Source organism: Galleria mellonella, unplaced genomic scaffold, assembly GCF_026898425.1.
Source record: "Galleria mellonella isolate WM207_F2 unplaced genomic scaffold, CSIRO_AGI_GalMel_v1 utg116, whole genome shotgun sequence".
In the NCBI taxonomy this organism is placed as follows: Eukaryota; Metazoa; Arthropoda; class Insecta; order Lepidoptera; family Pyralidae; genus Galleria; species Galleria mellonella.
Window position 1 is genome coordinate 3935287 of NW_026441978.1, and position 17854 is coordinate 3953140.

General features: G+C 32.8%; 1 protein-coding gene across 1 annotated transcript in view; it reads left to right on the forward strand.

Annotated features, from left to right (window-relative positions):
- Positions 1 to 1584: 1584 nt before the first annotated feature.
- The window catches only part of LOC113513838 (uncharacterized), a 40449-nt gene continuing 24179 nt past the window's right edge, over positions 1585 to 17854 (forward strand). Inside the window, exon 1 of the mRNA XM_031909342.2 lies at positions 1585 to 2230. Coding sequence (XP_031765202.2) covers positions 1985 to 2230 — 246 coding nt within the window. The 5' untranslated portion in view covers positions 1585 to 1984. The remainder of the gene's footprint in view (positions 2231 to 17854) is intronic.

Consider the following 17854-nt stretch of genomic DNA (forward strand, 5'->3'; position numbering starts at 1 on the left):
ATTTATTATTGGTTTATTGACCTGATTATTAAGATGATTATGTCTAAAATTGAAAAAAGCGAAAAACGAGCGAGTTACGAGATTACGTTACCTACTAAATAAATAGATATTTAATACTATACTTTGATTTTTCTTATTTTGATTTTGACTTCATAAAACGATAACGTCACTATCAAATTCTAATCAATCGAAATCATATCGAATAGACGTCAAATGGACGTCTTTTAGTCTTGTCTGGAAAAAATTGCTTAGCGATAAAGCTGCTTTTTGTATCACTTCTCATTAAATATTTACTGTATTTGTTATTTTTAATTTTTAAAGTGTATGATATATATATATATATATATATATATATATATATATATATATATATATATATATATATATATATATATATATATATATATATATATATATATATATATATATCATACATCAGCAAACAGTATTTTCGTTTTAGTTATATTAAATAACTTTTGTAACATTCATACATATATATTCATCACGCTTCCATTGGAGTAAGCAGAAACAATGGAACGACAAATGCTCTTGATTCGAACAAACCTCTTTCGCTTGTTCTACTCTCATCAATCTACTCATACACGCTCGCTGGATTTTGTAACATCAAGTCAAGTAATTTAGTACCGTTGTTCTTAATTTTGAAGTAATATAGTATGATTCAATAATAAAAAAAATGTATGAGGAAGTTCTACAAATGCTATCATATCCTTTTTTACAACTTCAGACTCAGAATATTGGATTTAAAATCGACATAAGAGTTGGAGATGGAAATTTGTCCAAAAAAATCGAATTCAGCAATTGATTGTCAATGAATTACTAATCTACCAACGGATTTGAGAATTTACTCTTTAGTAAATGTCCTAAAATCAAGTCTTAACACACTCTGGGGTTATTCTGCTGATTATTTTCGTGTCTTCACCAATTCACAATATTTATCAGACATTCAAAGGTTGACTGGAAGAAATCCCTTTTATGGGTTAAGTCCGCCATTGTACTCATTCTTTTCTTAAAACCCTTTTAAGTATCTTATTATTTTAAACTTTACTGTACAATAAAGTGTTATAAACAAATAATTTTCGGATGGATATTATAGCATTAACGTAAATGAGTAAAAAGTCTTTATCGTGTAAAGAATAAAGGCAATAATCAAACGTTCGGATCAGTCAAAATGTCTTCATTCGTTATTTCGATAATTAATAATTATTATTACGAAAAACATTTGAATACCTAGTTTCTGATTTTTTTTTTGTGTTTATTAGAAATATTTATACTGTGTTATTTATAGGCACGTTAGGATTGTTACATGATCGTACAACCACAGAATAAACAGAAAAAAGGTAAAATAAAGAACAAAGTACTGTATTTAATAATAAAAATACCGCCGAATTAATATGGATATCTTCAATTAAAATAACAAAACGTAATAATCAAAGTCTTATCTTTATAACACACCTACACACACAATTGATTAATTTAATGAGATTAAAATCGTGTTTAGTAACTAGAAGTAATGCTTCTTGGTAACAGTTACAGGTAATGCAAACAACAAAGTGGTACCTAACTAGATTAAATGTAGCAATGCATCATTTAAAATAGAAAAAAGATAAGTAAAATTGTTGCAAATTGACAACTTGATCGATTTCGTTACCGATATACGTTACATGGTCCATGCTCCAAAAATGCCACACATGACATACCAATACGCCGAGACAAAAGTCGTAACGTAACATTTATGACACTACAAGCTTCTTAATACAAGTTCGAGAGCGCGGGCGGTGAGCGCGCGACCTTGCGACCACCACCGTGCCAGGGCGGGGGCGCCTATGATTGCGGCTGGCCACGAAGCCTCCGACACTCGTACTGCGCCAACGAAACGACCAACGCGCTTCCAAAGCCCAAATTCGAATTTCGAAAATCGAACGCGTTCGGAAATGACAGCTTGATTTTTTTATTTAAAAAAAAAATGTGGGGTTGGTTACTATGTCTGGGTGTCGCTGCGGTGTTGTCGGGTGCTAACGGTGCCGGCGCAGGCGCGGCGCGCTTAGTCTGTTATGTGGAGAACGCACGCTCGACAGAAGGGTTTACGGAGTGTACACATCTCGTTTACGCGGGAGACGCGAGAGGAGACAAGCTCGATGCTCTGCTAAAGGAGTACAGAAAAAATAATCCGAGGCTCAAGATCGTCTTGAGGATCACTGAAGTGGATAAGGTGAGTTTTAAATGATAAACCTTGACACATTTACAAAATAACATCCGAACTTCAGATTTGAAAAGAAAGTTTAAAAAAAAAAAAGATAAATAATTGGAATGTAAATAATAAAAACATAACCTTGGCAAATAACTATAAAGGTTTTCCTAATTATAGGAGGATACTTAGGTTATTTCGCTGGCCGTCTTGATCCCTTGATCCCAGCTTGATAAATAAAAAAAAATTGACTAGAAAGACTGAGTTTTTCTTGTTTAGTTCAGTGTAAAAGAAAGAAAACTCTTCGTATGGTGATTTATTACGTTAGTTGCCTTTTACGAGATGTTGATGATGAGGAATGATGAAGGAGTGACATTACATTCTAACTTTATCACCACAACGAGTAAAAAATAACATCGAAGTAAAATTAGGACTTACAATTATTATGTCAGCCTTTATCTGTCCACTGTTGAACATAACTCGAAGTTTTGCTAGTAGTTGTCACTCTTGGCAAGAGGGGTGGCAACCGCAGTTAGGCTAACTAGTTACGCTAATAACACCTATTATGACATATTTAAATTCAAAATCCCAGATCAGAAATACATATGTACACTATCTTATCGACCGTTAATTATTCTCTGCTGAACATAGGTCTCTGGATTTTGCCAGTAGTTGCCACGCTTGGCAGGCGGATTGAAACCGCTGTTAGATTTTAGTGATGTTTTAAGAGAGACGCTGCTGCTTATCATTCTACCATTGAGTTTCCTAAGTCGCCTCTCACGATACACACGAGAAAGGAAGAGGTGGCCCATTCTATGCTGGGACCATACCACGATTTACGTATAAATATTATTCTCTTAAATTATGACATTGCTTTTTTATCGTCGTACTTAAAATTAAAAATGAAAGCTATATTTTACAAGTTCAACGTAAGTCGATCGAGTCATCAATGAGTCATCCCTTAAATTTATGCAATCACTCAGATGAGTTACATAATTATAGGCTTTCTCTATGCTATAGTTTAATCTATGGTTTTTATCTTTATTTTATCAATATAATTAATTATACCATAATTTTTATTCTCAAGTCAAGATTTTGTTATATTTTTTATTATATATATATATATTTTGTTATAGTTTACATTGATGATATTATTTTTTATAACCTGCTAAGAACCATATACACAAATTGCGCACATGTTACTTAGAAAAATCACTTTCCCTTTAAGCTTCTCCTGCTGGTTACTCTGTTTGAGTCATAGATTACTATTTGCTCTTCTACTGTAGTTGTTTTATTTAATTGTTTTATAAAGTAATATTTTACGCTTTTTTTTTTTATACAACTTAGAATGGCAAACAAGCTGACAGTCCATCTGATGGAAAGTGGTAACTGTCGCCTATAGACATGAGCAGTATCATGGACATAACAGGGTATACTGTTTCGCCCATGATACACCCCATGCGTTGCCATTCCTGAAGACTCAGGTGTTATTCCTCTGTGCTTCACGGTAGAAACACGAATGGGACAGAGGTACCCAAGCAATCGACTTTTGTACAAAGTCTCCCTCGGGTATTTATTTATGTATGTGTATATTTATTTAATATATTATGTGTATGTTTACATTATATGAATTTATCAAGTATTGCTTTATTTTTCATCGATTCAAAAATGCACTGCCTACGTATTTCTCGGTTTGCCCAATGGTTGATTGGTAGAGAACACCGTCCGGTGTTAAGTCCGCCAAATGTACATAGAATTATACTGTGCATTGAAGTTTAAATAAATAAATAAAACAAATATACCAGGAAGAAAGTAGAAGTATGCCAAAATTAGCAGTAGCTAATTGTCTATGTTACGTATATGTAGAAGTCTGTTGACATGCTAATAGGTGACTAGGCTGTAGCCTCCTTAATATTTATGAGATGGCTCGGAAGTACTATTAGTTTCTTTAGTTCTACACTTCCTTATACGACACGTATGTCTTCTATTCTCTATGGGTTGGACAAAACTGTCATTCACTTCTCATATATTGCAAAAAAAAAAAAAATGGCAATAGTGAAGTTTTAATAGGGAGACCCAAGTACCTGTACTTAAGGCCCAGTTTTTTTTTAATGGTTGATAATGAAATGGTAATCCTGCCTGCACTACCGGTATCCGCTGACGGGGCACGGGATAAAGGATGATAGGTGAGGACAAAACCTTGTCAGTTGGCCCCGTCATGACGAATTCAACAACGATGATTTCCAGGGTGAACCGCGTGGAGGTCGACCTGAAAGGGTGTATTGCTAGCAATGGGAATGCTAGTCCCCCCACTACTAACGACCCCTTCCTCCCAATAATTAAAGCTTAGCAGGTATATACTCGTATGTATATGATACCTAAACACCTTTTCCACATTAAAAAAAATAAAAAGAAAGAAACAATGGAATGCCAAACATTCTGATTCAAATAAATTTTTCTTTCCCACACATTCATCATTCATTATTCCATTCATACATATACGCTGTTTATGAATAAATTTATTGATAAACTGATACTTTTGACTCTTTTTCAGCATAACTCCTATTTGGGGGGGGGGGGGCTGGGAGGAAAGGGATTGTCAGCAAGGGAGTTCGACATTGCTAGCAATATGCCCTATCAGGTCGACCTCCACCTGGTTCCCCCTGGAGACCATCATGAACAATTCTTGTTAAATTCGTTACAATGGGCTAACTGACCTGCTTCATCCTCATCTATCATCCCTCACTGGTGCCCCGCCGGTGTATATCAATAGCGCGGGTGGGGTTAACATTCCATTATCACCCATTAAAAAAAAAAACTCCTATTTGGGTCAACGTACGTCAATTTAAGGCGACCTATCAATATTTACTACTCATTGGCGTTTACGTAATTATCTTTTGCAAAACTTATTTCTAGGGATTATGAAATTATTAGTATATATTAAACAAAAAAGAAACTTGTGAGTAGTTGTTTAATCTGTCTAGTTACGAAATTAAATAGGCTCCTTGCAGTTTCAGTCTGCGTTATGCAATTATTAGATTAAGTACTTACGACAAATAACTACTAAGCTAGCATAGCTTTTGGTTCTTGATACCAAAAACAATTTATAGTCACTTTTATGCATATAATACCATAGATGGAGAATAACGTATTGCTTTTAAATATTGCAAACAGACTGCGTAAGTTAAAATCTTATCCTATCCTAATATTATAATTGTCATAACTCACGTAGGCAAAGCCGCAGGATATTGTTAGTTTTTATAAAACGCAGTCTCTGTAAAATCTCAATTCTCTGTTAATATTTCAATTTATTATTATTATTTCAACCGTTAACTGTCCACTTCTAGAAATAAGGTTTCTCCATAAGGAGAGTTTTGCCAATAGTTGCCACGCTTGGTAGGCGGGTTGGCAACCGTAATTAGGCTTTTAGTTTTAAGAGGAACGCTGCTGCCCATCCCTCGCCCTCCTTTAGTCGTCTCTTACGACACCCACGGGAAAGGAAGGGGTGGCCTATTCTATGCCGGAACCACACGGCTACCTACCATTGTAATTATCATAATTCACATGAGCAAAGCCGCAGGATATTGTTAGTTTTATAAAACGTTGTCTTCTTAAAATCTCAATTCCCTGTTAACATTTCAATACCTTGATAAAATTCCAATACTCTATGTTCTTTATTCGAATTATTTAAATTTAATGTCTATTCAACAAAAAAAAAAAATAATAACGTTCCGTTACATTTAATTTTAATCTCACATTATTTGAAAATCTCTTATATACCACTAATGAAGATTATACTAAATTGAGAACAGAATAAATCCTATGTATCCTTTATTGCTCTCAGTTACGAATCGTAGAGTAAGTACAAAATAAGAGAGCGAATTTCCGATGCAGCGTTACGAAAATTTTTATCGTACATCGATAAAAAGACCATGGTCATAGGTTAATGGGTCGTCCCAAAAAAAAAAAAATAAGAGAAATATTTAAGAACTGCCATATACTGCATTCTGCAGTTGACCTACACTGAAGCCCTTACACAATTGGCACCTGTCCACAACGAAACAATTACGCCTTATGTAGGTACGTTATGTAATGCTATAGTGAAAACTTGGTATTATAGAAGCGAGACGCGATCTGGACGAAGTACGGTCGGCATCAAAAATAATGTAAAATAAATTTATTATCAAAGTATGTTTATATAAGCATATTTGTTTAAAGGAAACAAGAACTATTTATCATAAATAAGGAAGCTCAATTAAGATATTAATATCCATGTAACTAATAAGGCCCTACGAATATTTGAACATAGGCCTCTCCCATAAGGGGAGTGGAAGCTTGCCAATAGTTAGCACACTTGGCGTTTTAAGGGGGACACTGTTGCCCATCCCTTGATCATTAAGTTCCCTTAGTCGCCTCTTACGACACTCAAGAAAAAGGAAGAGGTGGCCCGTTCTATGCCAGGACCACACCTAGTTTTCATTCACAGTTTTTTTTATCTATTCAATTATTTATAAAAATATAAATAATATTCTATTATTATAGTAAATAAATCAAGCAGATATTGCTTTGTAAAAAATTATATCTATAAGTACACTTTGTTTTATAAAAAAAAAGAAAGAAAGATTTTTATTGAAGAAAACTTTAAGCATTTTTGAATAAAAAAAATTATAATCAAATTAATATGGAGCAAAACGAGAGGAACGCTTATCGATCTAAATTAATTCAAAATGTGCGAAAATATCACTTAATTTATTTTTATTTATTACCTTTAATTGTAAATCCATGCAAAAAGCATCCGCATTAGGTAATTGGCAACTAAGTAGATTTATTAAGCGATTATGTTCCGAAAAACTTGTTAGCAATCTTTTTTTATGTTATAATACACTTATTGACCTTTTAATTTATATGCGTTCTTTAAGTTGAATGGGTTGAAAGCTTCCTTATTTTTTAAATACAACACGTTTTCGTCACTTGAAAAGGTCAGTTTATAAAAAAAAAATGCATTGCATTTCGACATAATAATACGAGTATGTCGGAAATGGTTTAAGTACGTAAGATTTTTTTAAGTTAAGGTGAGTTATAACCTACTTAAATATAAATATAATACCTACCGTTTTGCCTTGTGGTCTCAGCACAGAGGAAGCTACTCCTTTCTTTCTCGTGGGTGTTGTAAGAGACGACTAAGGGAGGGCGAGGGATGGGCAGCAGCGTCCCTCTTAAAACATCTCTAAAGCCTGACTGCGGTTGCCAATTCGCCTGCCCAGCGTGGCAACTACTGGCAAAACCGCCAAGGGGGAGGCTTTTGTTCCTCTGTGGACGTGTTTCTAGGCTGATATGATGATGTTTGACATACCTATGTTTCGGTTTGAAGGGTGATAAGTGAAATATTCTCATTTTTTGATTTTATTATTTCTTGGAATATCAACGCATATGGGCGGTCTATAGACAACGGTCACTTTCCATTAGATGAGTATGTTTGAGTATTTTAAATTCATATATATATATATATATATATATATATATATATATATATATATATATATATATATATATATATATATATATATATATATATATATAAAATTACACAGAAATATATATATATATATATTTCGGTTTGAAGGGTGGGAAACGTTGTTTTACATATACATACATTTCTTCGAGAACTATACATGAAAAATTATCCTACTACAATTATTACATTCTCTTTATCTATTGTGGCATATAAAAATCGTGATTAAATAACAGGGGTTGATCGTAAAACCGTGAAAATTTTAATTTTCTATTTTAAATAAGTCATAATATATATATAAAATTTAAAAAAAATATATATATATATATATATATATATATATATATATATATATATATATATATTATATATACGTTTCGGAAGAGTTTATAACAAACACGTGACAAAATTTTATATATTAGATATAATTTTTAAATATATCATATTATATCAATGCATACATACTATTCTAGTGAATAGGTCACAAAGTCCGGTTCAAGAGTGCATATCTTCAGATCGTATTCGACATTTTATAAAATATCCGTGAATAAAATTGCAAACTCATTGTAGACTAGTTCCTTATTGTTGAGTCGCGTATACACACTTTTGTGTATTCTAATCCTTAGTATCCTTAGCTAATATAATAAACGTGGAAATGATTTTATTTCTTTGTTATATTTAGGTGCCTTAAGGACTTAATCAATTGTCATTTGGTATATACATAGTACTCAGTTGTAGTTTTGGCATAGAATGCATCTCCCTTTCCCGTAGGTGTCGTAAGAGGCGACTAAGGGAATTTAATTGTCGAGGGATGGGCAGCTTAAAACATCATCATCATCAAAACATTTTTTTTTATACTACTTAGAATGGCAAACAAGCTGACGGCCCACCTGATGGCAAGTGGTAACCGTCGCCTATAGACAGGAGCAGTACCATGGACATAACAGAGTATACTGTTTCGCCCGAGATACTCCCCATGCGTTGCCATTCTTGAGGACTCAGGTGTTATTCTCTGTACCCAGTAAATTCACGCCATATCCCACCCTTCAAACCGAAACACAGCCATGCAAACACAACTGCTTCACGGTTGAAACATGAATGGGACAGAGGTACCCAAGCAATCGACTTTTGTACAAAGTCTCCCTCTGGTGGTCTCCCCACATCATCACACAAATGGGCCTCTTACATCACATCACCAAACACTGCGGTTGCCAAGGGTGGCAACTACTGGCAAAAGCCTCATTTATGGGAGAGGCCTATGTTCAGCAGTGCACAGTTAACGGCTGATATAATAATAAAATACACATAGAATTTGGGATCAAGAAGGAGTCGACCTACTTTTCGTTCTGATCAATCAACGTATCCCGATTCAGCGGACCAAGCCGCGGGTAAAAACTAGCGTTTTATTATTGCCAACTGGTTCTGCATATCCCACTAATATAATTTTTATATTTATAATTTTCTTTCGTATTATTTAAATAAACATTTTGCTCTAAAAGAAGTAATGGTTACTATATTTTTTTGTAATATCACTACATAACTATGACCATAGTCATCTCTATTCTTGTCATAGTGCGTAAGCGCAGGATCATTATGGTCCATTAATGCAAATAACCGATAAGAAGAAATATTTCCTTATAAATGGTCGGGCGCATTGTTAACGTTAACGTTATGGTTTGTTATCACAGCACTTCTTAAATAATAATCATTCAGAAATATTGGGAATTCTATTTTTAAAAATTGACATATATATCAGACATTTGCCAAGCTTCGGTACGAACATTCTTAATTTCGTAATTTTTAGGTCACGGAAGAAAACTACACAACTATATTTTTTATTAAAAAAAAAAAAGAAAACGCTATTTTATTGTTCATTCATAATACTCGAGCAGTAATGATTACGTTGAATTCTATACAGATAGAAGTAGCATGGAATGTAATCGATTACTGTACCCATTTTATTTTTATTAAAAAACTGTTTAATTATAAAAAACGATTATTATCTGCAATTATATCATCACGTGTAGATTTTAATCTAAAGGTATATTTCTTAGAAATAATACAGATCTTTACTATACGACATCGATTACAATTTCGATAAAAAATCTAGTTTTGCAAGTACTTATAAATTTATATGGAACTATTGGTAACTTGCGCCTTTTCTCGCGTGAATTACGAGTAGATAGATAGACAAACAATTTATTTGCATCACTTATAGCACACAAATTACATTAGATATTGGTACATATTTAAAAAAAAAGAATAAAATGAAACATATACAAAAAAAAAAACAAAAAGAAAGTACATAAAAGACATAACAAAATTTTTAAATTATATTAATCAAATTTTGTCAATCCAAGACCTAATCTATGTGTCTTCAATATTTAATTCAATTTCTTTCAGTTGTGGATTAACATCCATGTATCTTTTAATTTTTTTACATTTAAACGTGTTAATGATAATGGAAAGGTAACCCCGCCTGCGCTAATGGTATACGCTGGCAGAGCACTAGTGAGGGATGATAGATGAGACTGAAAGGGCAGGGCAGGTCAGTTAGCCCATCGTGATGAATATATCTGGAATTCAGCACGATGGTTTTCAGGGGGGACCACGTGGAGGTCGACCTGACATATTGCTAGTAATGGGACTGGTAGTCCGCATTACTAAGAATCCCTCTCCCCCTTCATAGTGATTGATTAAGCCGTTAAATCTCTAAGAAATAATAAACAAACAAACTCACTTTCACATTACTTTATAATATATTAATAGGACAATAGATATCCATTGCTAGTTTTCGATGTGTAAATTAAAATTTTTAAGTCGAGCAGTTTTAGTTGTGCACAGATTACTCTGTACCTACTTTTGTTGCAGTTGACAGTTTTTAATTAGTTCAACTTCAATCATGGCAGTTAAATGATCACTATACCAGCTCATTTGACATTGTCGTAGGTAATGATTCATCGGCCGATTCAAGAATCCACAATGGTCGTATTATTGACCTTGTCTTTGACAGATCAGGTCAAGGTCGTAGAATTATTGTCTATTGTAGAGCTATTGTCACTTTTGACAGCTATCACTGACAGGAATGTAGTCGAGCGGGACCGCCTAGAACAACATTGTTTAGCGGTCTTTCTGTTCGGCTGTCAGTGATAGATTAGTTTATAAGTGACTTCGAAAGGACACGAATTAAACAGAGACACTAATGTTTTTTTTTTTTTTAATTAGCAGTAGAATTATAAACGATGACGTCTTAAAAGAAATTGTAATAGGCAGCATGGTCTCCGACCTTAGCCTGTTCCACAACGGAACAAACGTACTAAAAAAAAAAAAGAAATTGTAAACAAGTGGATTTAAATAAAGATGATTTGAATTAAAATTTTTTATGCGGTTTAGAACGGTAAATAAACTGACGAGCCCACGTGATGAAAAGTGGCAACTATTTCTTACAAACATAAACAACGAGATGGCCATGACAGAGTATATTGTGCTACCCATAATACTTTTCACGCTTTGCCATTTCATGTTTTTTGTATGTTACGTGCTTAATTAATTATTTTCGCAATGGATAGGTTTTTTAAATAAATAATAATGGAATGGTAGCCTCAACTGCGCTAACGGTATCCGCTAGCAAGACACCAACCAGTGAGAATTCATAGGTGAGAATGAAAAGGCAGGTCAGTTAGTCCATCGTGATGGATTCACTTAGAACTGAGCACGATGGTTTTTAGGGCAAACCGCTTGGAGGTCAACCTGACACACCTGACACAATTAGCAGCTCTATTGCTAGCAATACATACTGTTTTAATAGCAACAGGGCTTATAATTCCCATTACTAACAATCTCTTCTTCCCCCAATTCATAAAGTTTAGGTTAGGTTTGGTTATGTTGGACCCATATAAATTTTAGTATTTTATAATAACAGTACATACAGGTTATTGAAAAATTTATGTAAGTACTTGAGCTATGTGTCAAACATTTTTTTATACTAATTTATGTAATCAAAAGGGTAAAATTTCTTAAATAAACATTGTTTTATGTCTAAGAAAACTAACAATGGTTCTAACAGAACATGTTGAATGTTTTAATTTGTTCTGCAGCTTGTGAATGTGAGTGAATATGTAACAAATTAGAACAAACTTAAAATTAACAAGTAACTTAGGTATGTATCTAATTATTGAATATATGTTAAAATTTTGTATGTTCCATATTACGCTTTTCTAGTAGATTATTAACCAACATAATATTATTTAAATTTATGTTTTTTAGTTCTGTTTCTATTTACATACTACCTGTATCCTGCGGCTTCTCCCGCTTGAATTAGTGTATAAAGTATCCTCTATTTTAAGTCAGGATATAACTTAACCATGTACTAAATTTCATTCAAATCTATTCAGTACTTTTTGCGTGAAAAGTTAACAAACATCCATCTATCTAGTGTAACAAACTTTCACATTTGTTATATAAAATTATGCATTACAAAGGATAGTTTGAAAAAAAATAGAGACTAATAACTATAAACTGTAAACTTAACCTAATAAAAAAAAATATTAGACTTTATTCTATCGAAATCAATTTAGTCTATGGGTCAATTATTTTTTTTTGCGTGTGCAATTTTATGATATCATCTGAACACAAATATAACATGTTAATGAGTGCATAAAAAATAACAACAAGCAGTAAAAGGCCAAGCCTATTAAACCGGTCACGTTTGGTTACCATAATGGATTAAGTCTAGTGTAGCGACATTGAAGCTTTAAAAAAAACATACACCTAGATATCGCCTACTAATTCACTTTCACTATAATACGACATAATGTACATATGTATAACTAATATTTTAATATTTTGCGAGTATGTTTCAAACATTTTATCATCATCGTCATCATATTATCTCTTAACTGTTTATTAAACATAGGTCTCTTCCTGTTGGGGGGTTTTGCCAGTAGTTGCTACAATTGGCAGATGGGTTGGCAACCACATTTAGACTTGAATGATGTTTGCTTTCATGATAATAAGTTCGCTTAGTAGCTTCTTATGACACCCACCGTAAGCTTGTTAGCCATTCTAAGTTGTATAAAAAAAAACCCATGGGAAAGGTAAGGGTGGCCCATTTTATATCGCGACCACCCGGCAAATTTATACTCCGGTTCTAATAAAGATTATTTAAGACTAGCGATCCGCCCCGGTTTCGCACGATTTTTTTAAATAAAGTCCATGCTACTCGCTGATAATGTATCTTTCTATAGGTGAAACAGTTTTTAAAATCAGTTTAGTATTTTCAAGTTTGTATGGGATTGGAGAGTGGATGGGATTGTTACCGTTTCAGTCTCTTGACCTCTCTTTTGATTACTTGACCTCCACATGTTATACCTGAACATCATTGTGGTTAACTTCTGATAAATTTATACGTAAATACTTAGATTCTATAGATAGTGTCTTCATACAAATTCTTCGAGAAGAGCGGGTCATCTTTTTCATACAATCTTGCATGACAAATAGTTATGTTTCCTTTATAACTTCTATATATTTTTTGCATATTTTTAATATGTAAAAACTCATTTTATTTTTTAAATAATTAAATATAGACACGTCAAGATACATTATGTCCGTAAGTATATAGAACACTGATAAAAAACGAGTTAACTAAATTGACAATTAGCTGATAAAAAGTTGACCCGTTTTTGATACTCAATCCTCTGTTTATAAGATTCAAGGTAAACACCTTACATACTTTGAATTTTAAAAGAATAATAGACGAAGCAACTAATTAGCCCTTCCGGAACCGAAAATGGAAATTTTTAAAGCGAGTTCCTATTATAGACCAACTTTAATGTATAACAAAATTTCTGACATCATTAGAAAGAGAAAAAAAATCCGTAAAAGGCTAAAAGATTTATTAATTAATAAAATTTATAATACTGTAAAAGAGAATTCCTAACAGATAACATTTTATAGTTAGATGTCTATAAAAGTTATAGTTCTATAGTTCGACAACAAATGTTGGTACTAAAATAAAAAAAAAAAACAGGATAATAGCAATCTCACACTGACATTTGAAGTCTACATATAAGTTTATTACTTTTTTTTTTCACAAATTATAAATATTTATTCATCCTCCACAATACTGTATGAACAAACTATTTATTTCAGAATACTTTGTAAAATTATCTTTAAAATTGAAATAAATTGTCATCTACCGATATTACTACATTATCTGACAACACTTACTGGTACCCCGTCAGGGGAAACTAAGCGCAAAAGGGGTTACAATTCTATTCACTTCATTGTCAACCATTAAAACATATTACCAGAGAGAGACTTTGTACAAAAGTCGATTGCTTGGGTACCTCTGTCCTATTCGTGTTTCTACCGTGAAGCAGTTGTGTTTACATGGCTGTGTTTCGGTTTGAAGGGTGGGATATAAAAAAAAACGTGTGAATAAACTATATCGATAGTGAAAAAAGTAGTTCGGAATTAATGAAGATTTTGCGTAACCTACACAATAAATCCGTCGAATTGAGACACTGCCTCGTTCAGAGGTTTTTTTTTTTAACTTAGTCCTTGTCTCAGTAAGAAAAACAAGTGTAGCTGACATTTGAAGGACCTTGGAGTCAATTGACGATACATTTCGTTCATGATCAGTATATCACAATTATAACTTATAAACAAGCTTGATTTCCGTATAAAGTGATATGTCGCAATACAAGTAGTACAACAGAAACCTGTCTTACTGAAATCGGTTTAAATTGTCTTAGATTTTGTAATATTATTACAGTTTCTCGTCTGACGGAAACACATATATAATAATAAGTATACCAAATTTCATTCAAATCCGATTAATAGTTTTTGCGTAAAAAAAGTAACAAACATTCATCCATCTTTACAAACTTTCACATTTATTATATTAATAGGATTCATTTAGTAATTTATAAATAAAAAATGAATGAAAGTAGTGTTACGAGATATAATAGAGAGAGGTGATGTCAATAGGTGCAGCCCTAGATGGGCAGACGTTGACAGAATATGCGGTTTACTAAACATAGACTATGTTAAAAAATATGGTTATATCAATAAATGCGTAGAATGCAAAGAAATTTATTATAACCAGATGATCGGTTACTTTATTGTTTCTGCCTATTCCAATAGAAGATAAGCTAATAATAAGATTGGGGATATCATGGGCGATACAGTATACTCTGTTATGTCCATGGTACTGCTCATGTCTGTAGGCGACGGTTACCACTTTCCATCAGGTGGGCCGTCAGCTTGTTTGCCATTCTATGTTGCATAAAAAAGCGTGATCTAGATTTTTGTAATCTCGTTTCTTATAAAATATGCCCTATTTTAAGGATTAAGCGATTGCTTAAGGATTAGGCAGTTGCAATATAATAAAAAAAAAAAAAAAAAAAAAAAAAACAGAACTGCGAGGTAGACTATTTGTATTTCTGGAAAATCATTCTGAGTTCATCTGAGTCATAAAATTGGAATAGAAAATAAATATTGCTTTGGTGGTAACTACAGCAATAGGCAACCCTATGGATTAAGACCCATTTATCTTCTCAGGCCATCAGACCCCATACAGTCTAAATCTCATAAATAACGTTATAAATTATGCATGCAGGTTAATTGCAAAATGTACTATGTGTTAATATATTCCGGTGTACAATGTCCTAATAGATATGTGAATGGGAACGTTACAGACTCATTTCCATGTTAAATGCTGTTTACGATTATTTACGCCGGGGCGGAGGCGTGGCCGATCCTGTTTGGTCATGAGTGATTCGGTCACTTAAATATATTGTTCTGTCTATTGTACGATTGGTGACATAACTTATTGTATTACTAACAAAGTCCATTATATAACACAGGATATAATACAAATTTCGCGCCTATTCCACATTCAAAACCTAAAAGTTTTTAAACGACATCCAAAGATTCATCTGAATTTATCTTTCCTTTTTTTTGTGTACGCGTGTGTGTATCCTGCATGATTACGTAGCCTGTTCTTTATATATTTCAATATTTTTTTTTGCAATTCATAGGGTTTACTACTGTGGTTTAATTTTTTTTTTATTAAATATAATCTAGCTAGTTGTAAAGCAAAATCCATTTTTTATCACGCTCTCATTTAAAATATTTTCAATATAATAGTAATAATATAAAACAAAATAATATAATAGTAATATAATACAAAACATCGTCGCCATCATTGTATTTTATTTATGTCAAAATAGAAATAGTGTGGTAATAAGCTTACTATTTACGATTATTTATTATATATTACGATTAGGCACATCACTAGTTTTGTTTTCAGAGAAAAATATATTTACTTTTTATATAGAGTCAAATTGAGATCATTGTTTCATCAGTAGAACTGAGTAATTTTTCTCAAATGAACATGGGTCGATAAATGGTAAAAGCTTGTAAGAATTTTGCACTTTCCACACTAATATGGCGCGTCCAGCTAGCAAATTAGTTTAGAATGCCTAAATTTCCTTTTTTTTGTGCTAATGTTCCCTGTTTCTTTAAAAAAGTAAAAACACATTTTACTTTAACGTTTTATTTTATATTAACTACTATCTTGGTACTAAAACAAAATGGAATAAACTTATTGTATACTAGCTGCTGTCCGCGACTTTGTCCGCGTGGTATTTGTTATTCCTCTCTATTGATTATGTCTGGGAATACTGGACCAAAATTAACAAATGATGTGTCGTTCTCACTCTTTGCCAGGTCAAAATGACTTCATTTAAGACTATGTGTTAAGCTATATAAGTTACTATAGTTATATATAAGTTATTATAGTAGTATTATAGTAAGTTACTATAGTTAATAATTATAAGGTACCACAATGCAAAATTTCATTTGATTTGGTCCAACAGTTTCGGAGATTAGCCCGTACAAACAGACAGAGAAATAAAAAAATTGAAAAACATCCTCTTGACTCGGTTTTTAGCGTTTTTTTTTTCTATGTACAGACATTCGATCTCTACAGTATTATTGTATGTATAGATTTTGTTTTTAATTTTGATTACATAGATAAATAATATCACTTAATTTTAGCGACACAGGTGCGATAATAAGTAATGAGATCTGTTCACAGCTAATGTTATTATGCACATAAATTATGATATTCATTACCACACCCCTAATGCATTGAAATAGAGTTCAAGTGAGACACTTAAAACACTTTACGACTGGTATTAGTGCCCTTTCACACTGATTATATGTTCATGTATTTAAATATCAATGTCATTGGCTTATTTTATGGCGTGGCGAATGTGGATGGATTTTTAACTGACTTCAAAAATTGAGTTCGTTTGTATCCTTTAGGTTTGTTGCCTCAGAACTCCATCATTTATAAAGCAATTTGGAAAACTCCTTTTTTTATCTGACAGTATAAACTTACAGATTGCTCACATAGAGATTTTATCAATATCGGTTCAGTAGTTAATTTTTAATTTAAAATAACCGGTTTTGCCTCTATTCATGTCGGTAAATACTGCCATTCGGTGGAATAAAAAATGCGGGTTTTGCCAGTTGTTGCTACGTTTGGCAGACGGGTTAGCAAATCACAGTTAGGCTTTTATTGATGTTTTAAAAGCCTATTGCCCATCCCTCGACCATTTAATTCCCTCAATCGCCTCTTCCGACAACCATGAGAAAAGTGGGGATGGCCCATTTTTTGCCGGGACCATGTGGCAATATTAAGTATGTCTGTATATAATCACCATAGAACATGTAAACAGGTTAATATTAAACCAAGTTAACTGTGGTCAGACGTTGACGCAATCTATTGATGATTTATCGGCAGTTTTCCAAGTGTTTTATATTTAATTGGCTGGCAATCTGGCAACAACCAGTTCACATTGGTAACTTGGTACATGACGTGTCTATGGTATGTTAGAAATTTGTTGCGATATTGGCATACATACCGATACAGTTGTGTATAAATAAATAAATAAATAGTAATAAATAAACACATATTTTCATTAGAAGGATAAACAAGTTGAAGTGACAATGGGACTGGTCACATAGCTTGAAGAATCGACAGCGGGAAAAACCTTTCTTCCCCATCGGACCCTGTACGGGCAAATGTAGTGTAGGATAACTTTCACTAGATGGAGTGATGACCT